Raw genomic sequence first — 9803 nt, 5'->3', positions numbered from 1 at the left:
GTAGGCTGAGGCAGGAGGATTACTGTGAGTTTGAGACCAGCCTGGGCTACAGAGTGAGTTCCAGAGCAGTCTCAACTACATAGTGAGACCCTTTCTCAAAAAACAAAACAAAAAAAATTAAAATTAAAATTAAAATTAAAAAAATAAAAAGAATAGAAAGGCACGACACCATTTTAAGTAGTAGAGTAGTCAATAAGTATATGTGGCTGGTGGCTACCATACTAGATGGTACAAATAAGAAAACATTTAAACATTTCTATCATTAAGGAAAGTTCCACTACATAGTGTTTTTGAGTCATTAGTTTTCTATCCCCCTGTAAAAAGCCGTGCATCTCTGAGGTCTAAGCCACTTAGCTGAACCACTGCTTCTCAAAATTTAAAGTGGATACAAAACCATTGGGGTCTTGTTAAAATGGAGGTTACTATTTAATGAGCTGAGGTAAAACTTGAGATTAGGCATTTCTAACAGGCTCCCAGATGATGCCAATTCTGCTGGTTCATTCAACTAAACCCTGAATAGTAGTGGTTCCTTCTCCTTTTTAACAATTACTAACTCTCCTTTTACCTCATGTATCAGGTTTTATTTTAATGACCTAGTCGCCGTTCACAGCCATTTTGTTCATCTCAGCTCCTCCCTTCATCCTGGATGATTTCATCTGTCCACATGGACAATCTTAGCAACACCTAGCCACTCAGTTCCAACAGTCACACCCAGACACCTTATAATCACCTACAATGGTTCTACCTTTGCAATCACTACGTCACACTGGTGACCACAAATACTTGCTTTCTCAACTCTTTTCAGTCTCATTGTTCTTCAACCTCAACAGGGGCTCCACTTAAGCTTCTGCTTTACGTGCTCGATATCTAGTTCATATTTCTGTCTTATATCAGTAAATATCCTAAGCTCCTTCATTCCTTTACTTCTTTGTTGAACCCACCTGACAACATCCCAATTCTGAATTAACCAACTAACCACATTCTCTGTGTTATATCCAGGACCCTGATTTACTAGAGGAAAAGTCACATGACCTATCTGTTGACTACCAGTATATAAACTCATGAATACCAACCTCAACTGGGCACTCAATCTGGAAACTTTACACAGTATTTCCTCTCTTAGTCTCCAAAGTTGCAAAGAGATCAGACAAGAATCATCTATCTTCTTTTTCCTTATTACAGGAAATGTCTTCCTGCCATAAGCCAATTATCTTCCTTTATGCGATGAATTCTATTTCCTGCACTTTCAATCTCCTCATAAGCATTTATGTATTAACAAATTCTGTCCTCATACAAAAATAAGAGCCAATTAAGTAAAAGAAGCCAATCTGAAAAAACTATATACAGATATTACTCGTTTAACAACCTACATATTTAATGACCACTTGGACTTATGACTGAGGCACACTCCTCGGACTTATGACCTACCCCTCAGACTTAAGACCTGTCTTTTTCTTGGGTAAAGTTCTGTCCATCTTGTTTATACACTGTCAATATCTTCTTTTGTATAATATACCTTGTTTATGCAGTACTATAATTTTTGCTGACTGTACTGTACAGTATATAACTGTAGTTTCATTTTGTTATGCAATGTTGCATGTAAGAGTGATGCAAATAAAAGCAAAGTCAAGTTGGAATTTCTCTTGACCATTTCTTCATTCAGAAAATTGTAATGCATATAATATATACAATTCCTCATTTAGTGACCAAGTCATTTAATGACCTAGTCGCAGGAACGGAATTCAGTCACTAAAGGAAGAGTGTCTTACTGTATGATTCCAACTACATGGCATTCAGAAAAAGGCAATACTATGGAGATAGTAAAAATATCAGTGCTGAAAGTTTAGGGTAAGGAAGGAATGAGAAGGTGGGATACAGGGGATTTTTAGGACAGTGAAACAATCTGACATGATACTACAATGGTGGATAAATACTAGTATACACATGTTAAAATCGACAGAATGTACCACAACAAGAGTGGACCCTAATATAAACTATGAATTTTAGGAAACAACGATATGTCAATGTGGTTCATCCATAGTGAAAAAAGTACTACTCTGATATGAGATGCTGACTGGGAAGGAGGCTCTGCCTGTCAGTGGAAGCACACAGGTAATATATGGGATTTCTGCACTTTCTGCTCAATTTGCTATGAACTCACTGCTCTACAAAGTGTCAAGTGCTGCAGATGGAGCAGTGGGGGAGTATTTCCCTGGCATGCATCAAGGCCCTCGGTTTCATTCCTAGCACCCCTCACAAAGTCTATTAATTAAGAAAAAGCCATTATTCAGCTTCTTTTATAACTATTCCCATGTGCCTTTATAGGCAAACATATTAGAAGGCTTGCCTATGTCCCTTGTCTCCAAGTTTTTACCTCCCATTTTCTCTGAGTTGCCTATCAATATGACTTCTGCCCCTACTAATCCAACCAAAGTATCCTTTCAGGTTATCAATGACTCCACTGTCACTGATTAGAACAGATGCTTCTAACAGCATACCAAGTGGACCATTTGGTTGCTTCCAAAACTGTCCTCCTTCCCTTTGTTCTAGGACTTGATCTTAAACTTTCCTCCTACTCCTCCAGCTAGTCCCCTTCTCTACTTTCACAGGCCCATCTTTCTATGTGCACCTTTTAATTGTTAATGTTCCTCAAGGATTAGTCCTAAGCCCTACCCGCTTTTGGACTCGCTCCTTAAGAGTGTATTTCCTACATGCACAGAAATATAATTATCTATACTTATACTTAGCAATGTTTCATCATTAGACAAGGTCTCCATTCTGAGAACAAGAACCATGTAATGTTTATATGATAACCCCACTTAGCTCTTAGGTATTTCAAACTTGACTTCAAAGCTTAACTCAACAATTTGACCCCTAAGCATACTTCAACTCTGTTACCTAAATAAATGGCACTACTGGTTATCCATGTACTTATGTCAGAAACCTTGGATTCACCTCTAATGTCTCCTTTCCTTCATCCTTGTGCCAGATTCACCCCTGAAGTTTTTAATTTTATCTTTAAAATTTCTCTCAAATCCATTCTGTTCATCTCCATAGTTACAACTAGAAACCAAGCCTTCTATTACTATACAACAGGACTCCTACAATAGGCCTGTGTAAAACCCTCAATCACCTTCTGTCATCCTTAAGATAGTATCCAAATCCTGACCTGTCTGGCTCATGCATTCCTCTTATATCCTCACTATATATATTCTATCCTTTACTTTCTATCTCTCTTCATTGAATGCTCCTTCATCCCTCTTTTTGGTCCTTTATGTCTTAATTTATATGAAACTTCTTTGTAGCCATCCACCCACATGTGTTCATGGTACCTTATATTTCTCACTCATGTTATTTGATACAATTATAACCAGTTAACTGTGCAATTATTTAATGTACATCTCTTAAGTTAGACTTTAAAATTATAGGGGCAGATACTCATCTAACTTATCCCTATGTCCTTAGTCATCTAAGAAACCTGGCACACTACCAACGTGTGTGTAAGTCCAGAGGGACCTGTCCTTGGGTTGCTATCACCACTGCAGGGGAAATATTTTAACACTGAAATGCTTTCTTGCACATTTCAGGTCATTTTTCAGGCAGTCTTCCTATAGCTATTATCACTAAGAGATAAATATATATAGTTCCTAGGACTAGCATTCTAATCATTTGGTGAAAGATTAAAACTTCATCTAAACAGGTAAACACTTTCGACTACAAATTACAGAAAAAAATTGCTTCTGCAAACTCACAGTCCTTTTTTTTCCTGAAGCAAAAGTGATGACATCGGTCTTATATATCTAGTTTTAACACTTTAAGATGAGAAAATTAAATTTGTGATTATTTCAAAATAATACAAATTATGTAAGGTTAACATGAAAGACTGAATTCTACATTTACCATATAATAAGTATCAGAAGTACTGAGCCACAGATGGCAAATGAACAAGAAACTGCCACAGGTATTACTTTCTTTTTGCTCTAGACACTAGTGCAATTCTCAAACACAATCCCTGAATCCAATCCTGTAACTACTCCACCATAAATCATAATCATAGAGTATATGTTTCCTATCAGAACTATTGAAAGTTCTACTTGTGACAAAGCACACAATGTAAAATTCATGCTAGATGAATGTGATAAAAGCCAAAATTAAATAAGTATATGTTCTGTAATACTTTTAAAATGTAAAATTATGCTTCAAGTTCTACAATATGAGTATAAAAACATTTTATATACTAATGATACATGAGGCTCTGATACTCTACAGAACTATAAAATAAACCCAAAATTTAATTCAAGTATATCACAGATTTTTTTTTTTTTTTTTGGTACCTGGGATCAAACTCAGGACCTTGCCCTTGAGGCAGGCAGTGGCACTACTGAGCTAAATCCCCAGTCCAGCTTTTTTGTTATTTATAACAGTGATCAAACTCTGGACCTTGTGTTTGCAACCCTGCTAGTTACATTAATGGAAAATTTGTTTTCTGGAAAGCATGAAACTAGATCTCTCATACTGAGAAGTTTCACAAAGCAAAACACATGGTCAAAATTATTCTTTGTATTTCATAAAGTCTGTAGTAACTTCCTCCACCACTAGATGGTAGTATCACTTCAGAATTCTAGGGAATAAAATAGAGCCAGCTACATTAATCAGTATGTATTGATCATCCCTCCCAAAGATCTCCAGTCCCAGTATGCTCATGTCCTTGTATTAATCAGATCACAAGTCTCAATCCTCAGCGGTTAACATACATGGCCACTACAATCTTAAAAGTGTATTAAATAAATACACTATTAAAATCTGAAGTAATGAAAGGTTAGAAAATAAACTTTCCCAAAAGAGTTTTGAATTCAGTTCTAGAATCAGGTGATAAAAAAGGGGAAAATTTACAAAGGCTTTTGAGTTATACTTTATCAACTCAAAAGCATTTTGTTCTTCTTTTGTGGAGTTTTTTTGTTTGATCTTTTAAAAATTTTTTATATTATTTTATCCAATTCCCCCACCCTCCCTATGTACAAATGCTTTGTTTCCAGTTTTGCCTCGTAACTTTTTTCTTGTCCCTTCCTTCCTCCCTCCTTTTTGCTCATCCCATTTGAACATTTTCTTTCCATTTCCCAATATCTATTATACATTTTAATCCTTATTTTCACTTTCAGTTTCTCACACCAGAGAAACAATGTGGTATTTAAACCTGAAGCATTTTTGTTTCTATTACTTATCTAGCTTGTTTATCTTAAGGCTAGTTTTTGTAGACCACTGTATTTTTGAATTTTAAATTTCTGTATTTGTAATTGTACATATCTAAAGGGTAATACAATAATTTGGTAAATACATAATGATCAAATCAGGGTTAGTAGTACTTCCACATCCTTAAATATTTATAATTTCTATCAGTGCACCATAGCTGCACATATTTATAACATTGTGATATTTCATTACATGGTATAAAATCTGACTGTGTAAGTTTTTTCTTTTGGCAGTGTTAGAGAATAAATCCAGAGCCTTGCACATGCTAAGTGCGCTACCACTGAGCTGCATCCCCAGTCCACAATTATATTTTAACCTGTACTTTAAAAATTTGGATTAATCTGGAGTCCAGAAATGAACAGGGCTAAGGAAGTGTTTCAGAGGCAGAACACTTGCCTAGCATGCACAAGGCCCTGGACTCCATCCCCAGTACTGCAAAAAAAAAAAAAAAAGTGAAAACAATACTGTTTTGTATTATAAAAGCCATGATCTAAGAAATTAAAAAGGACCACCAATTTTAATATGTTAACACTGGTAATAGTTTAGTCTTTATAAAAGAAACAACTTCCTTAAACAACTGTGCTCAATCCATATAAGTTCTAAGCAGCAAGTTCTTACATACTAATAAAAATTTTAAAGATCTCTAATCTAAATGAAAGAATAGAACAATCTCATATTAAATTCAAGCCATTGTATATTGTTGGTAAAAGTACCAAAATCATGTGTTTGAAAAAGTCTGAAGTCCAAATTTGATCTGAGAACTTACCCGTTTTTAAGACCAACTACACATACAAAGGTATGATCTAAAAATATAGTGAATATTTAAATTAAAAAACAATTTATTACAGCAAAAGTTACATTGTCATTAATCTCCCTCAAAGAAACCCCACACACACACTTTGAACACTCTTATCCCATCATTCTTGTCATTGTCTGTCTGTCTTTCTTTTCTTTTCTTTTTTTTTGTACCAGGCATCAAACTCAGGTCCTTGTGCTTGCAAGGCAGGCAGTGGAACCACTGAGCTAAATCCCAGGCCCAAAGATTTCTTTTTTTGGTACCGGGGATCAAGCTCAGGACCTCCTACTTGCAAGGCAGGTGGTGGCACCACTGAGCTAAATCCATGGACCCTCTTGTCTCTTGTCACTTTCTTTTCTTTTTTTGGGGGGGTGGTACTGGGTATCAAACTTGGGCCCTTGCACTTGCGAGGCAGGCTGCAGAACCACTGAGCCAAACCCCTGGTGCCCTCTTTGTCACTTTTTTTTTTTTTGGTACTGGGGATTGAACTAGGCACCACTGCTAAATCCATGGACCCTCTTGTCTCTTGTCACTTTCTTTTCTTTTTTTGGGGGGGTGGTACTGGGTATCAAACTTGGGCCCTTGCACTTGCGAGGCAGGCTGCAGAACCACTGAGCCAAACCCCTGGTGCGCCCTTTGTCACTTTTTTTTTTTTAAGAACTTCCACAACAGCTTCAGAAAGTTGCAAGAACAATGAAGTATTTTCAAAATGAGGGAGAGTAACTGCAATGTGCCTTTCACTGTCTATTTTGATCACACTTCATATAAATAGGACTAGCCTGAATTTAAGTCAAAACTGTAAAATAATTTCCTTTTAAAAATCTGATTATACGTATGTCAGTATTATTTTTAAAATACAGTAGTCACCCCTTATCTGCAGGCGATATGTCCTAAGACTCCTACTAAAGGCCTGAAACCATGCATAGTACCAAACCCTAGTACACTATTTTTTTCCTATCCATCCATCCATCCATAAATAGAATAAAGTTTAATTTAAAAATTAGGTACTATAAGAGGCTAACAGAAGGCCAGGTATTTGGTTCAGTAGTTCTGCCACCTGCCTTGCATGCGCAAGGACCCGAGTTCATTCCCTGGTACAGAAAAAAAAAAAGAGGCTAACAACAACTAACAACAGAAAACATAGTATAGTAAAGTTATTTAAAACTTAAGAATTATTTCCTTCTGGAAATTTCATCTAATATTTTTGGACTGTGGTTGATCATAGGTAACTGAAACAGAACCCTGCATGGAGGAGGAAATACTGTACTACAGTACGAATAAAAATTTAATACAAAATTTGATTACAAAAGGGAGATTGCAATCCCAAGTATTCCCAAGATCATAGTCTCCTTTATCACCTTTACAGAAATATGTCACTATTTCTTCTTAAAGTAAAATAAATTTTCAACATATACTTTATTAAACTTTGGGGTAAAAGTTACCTTAAAAATTCAGGTTTTTTTCACTATGTACATTAGTTTAACATAATGATTTTCTCAATTCTTCTATAAATATTAAGATCATCTTAAGAAATTAGGATAGGACAATTACTCATATTTTACTCAAATTCCTTCTTGAAACTAAAAAGTGGCTAAATGACATACCTTCCGAATTATGTGCAGTTTTCTTGTGTTTTCGACAATAAACCCTACAAAAACAATGAAGAAATTAAAACTTGTCAAGTAAGAAAACAAAATTAAACTCTTATTTCCATTTAAGAAAATGAGTAGCACATGTCACCCCATTCACAAACTGGATTCAAAAAATATTATTGTGAAACTTTTTTGTGCATCATCTAATCATTGAATTCCTTACAAAAACTCTATGAAGATGATGAAATGCTTTGAAATGGGAAATATTTTAACAAAAGCCCCCAAATTATGACTTTAAACAACTTAAGGAGAAGTTAAATAATCACATGTAAATTCCTTGTGAAGGTTTCTCTCGTATTTGAGCTTTATCGTGCAATGCACAGTGGTAGTGGTAAGTCCTGTGGCATGTTTTCACATCACAACCAATTGTTGCTCCAGGGCAGTGGCACAAAGAACACATCTACAGCAAAACAACAAAATGTATTATTACTACCTGATTTTGCTAAGACCATGACATTAGGGTAGAGGTATATCAATTTACATCAAGGAAAACAAACTTCTTCAAAGTCTTTGTAAATAGGGAAGGGTAGAGGGGTTGAAGGGAGGCCAGGGGAATGGGGAAAAAAATAAGAAACAAGATACATTACATAAGGTACAAGTTCTCAATGATAAATGTAACTGCACTGTGTACCTAAAATGTCCCAATAAACTTAATGGAAAAGAAAATGAAAAACAAAACCGTTACTGAAAACTTTTATAATTAATAATGGTATTTTTCTTGTTTCCTCTCTTAGAAATAATTTGCATACATTTTTTCTGGAGGTATTTTTCCTATGATAAACTCTGACAAAATTAATGAATGTCATAAATGTCTATTATTTCACTGTGGTCAAGAAAAAGTTGAAATATTGAAAAATCAGGGATGTTAGCTGCATATAACCTTGTAAAAGTGGATCTTTTCTTATAATCCAAATCTTGGACATGAGCAATGAGAAAAAACATCTTATATGAGAAAAAAAATTATTTTCTTAAAAGTGTCACTTAGTAGAGTACATGGTTCTGATTTAGGATGCACAAGAATTGCTGATGCCCAGCACACAAAACAAATGAAAAATAAAACAAAAATAAAATTACCATTTTAAGTGTGGAAAGGAGAGAAAACAAAATAATTAGCATTTTTTTTTTTTTTTTAGTACCAGGGATCAAACTTGGGACCTTGCACTTGCAAGGCAGGAGGCAGAACCACTGAGCTAAATCCCTGGCCCCAAGAATTAGCTTTTAAACGCCTTGAATTCTGAGGTTATTTTGTGATGTCAAGTTGATTGTATTGTGGAAATATATTCATATACTTCAATTTAATCTATGTCACTTACCTTTTGTTTAGATGTGTCTAACCTTTTAAAAATTATTATTGTTACCTGTTGCATTAAGAATTCAGGTGAACAGGTTACTTCATATTTTAATACATGTGACCTTTTGAATTTATTGGAAAATTCATACTGATTAACTAGCTCATGCTCTGTATGTAGAAAAACTTTTAAAAATGCACGCAACTGTTAATAGTTTTGTTTTACATATCACAGTGTACTATATAAACCTAGTACACTTTTAATGAGGCTATCTCTTAAGCTATAAATGCCATACCCAAATATTCACAGTAAGTCTAAAAAATTTCTTTTGCTTCTTAGTTGTTAGATACCCTGCTCTGTTTTTTTTCTAGTATCACAGCTCAAACTCAGGACCTTGTGCTTGCAAGGAGTCACGGTGTCACTGAGCTAAATCCCCGGCTTGCCAGATACCCTGTTCTAATCTGTTCTCACTTCTCTTTATTAATTTGAACATAAGGAACACTTACTATCCTAATGTTTGAATTGGGTGGCCCCTAAGCAATTCTGGTGTATCAAGATTCTAATAACGATTCCAGTAAAATTTCTTACATTTCTCTAAGCAAGCCAAACACTCAAACTCATTCAAGCTTTCATTTAAAAAATACTCATGTGGCCAGGCATGGTAGTACATGAATGTAATCCCAGTACTCTGGCAAGGCTGAGGCAGGAACTGGAAGTGCAAGTCCAGCCTAAACAATTCAGTGACTTAGGGAGATCCTGTCTTATGCAAGGATCCGAGTTCAATTCCTGGGACCAAAAAAAAAAAAAAAAAAAAAA

The 9803-nt window shown here is 35.2% G+C and overlaps 1 protein-coding gene across 4 annotated transcripts in view; it reads right to left on the bottom strand.

Annotated features, from left to right (window-relative positions):
- Phf6 (PHD finger protein 6) overlaps positions 1 to 9803 on the bottom strand; it is a 58098-nt gene that overhangs the window by 32203 nt on the left and 16092 nt on the right. For all 4 annotated transcript variants that reach the window (XM_010614292.3, XM_010614291.3, XM_010614290.3 and 1 more), the window contains exons 4-5: positions 7965 to 8098; positions 7651 to 7694 (exon numbers count right to left, since the gene is read on the bottom strand). In XM_010614292.3, the coding sequence (XP_010612594.1) occupies positions 7651 to 7694; positions 7965 to 8098 (178 nt within the window). The remainder of the gene's footprint in view (positions 1 to 7650; positions 7695 to 7964; positions 8099 to 9803) is intronic.

This window comes from Fukomys damarensis, unplaced genomic scaffold (genome assembly GCF_012274545.1).
Source record: "Fukomys damarensis isolate Sample0158 unplaced genomic scaffold, DMR_v1.0_HiC HiC_scaffold_39, whole genome shotgun sequence".
NCBI classification, from domain to species: domain Eukaryota; kingdom Metazoa; phylum Chordata; class Mammalia; order Rodentia; family Bathyergidae; genus Fukomys; species Fukomys damarensis.
This window is presented reverse-complemented; position numbering and strand designations above follow the sequence as displayed.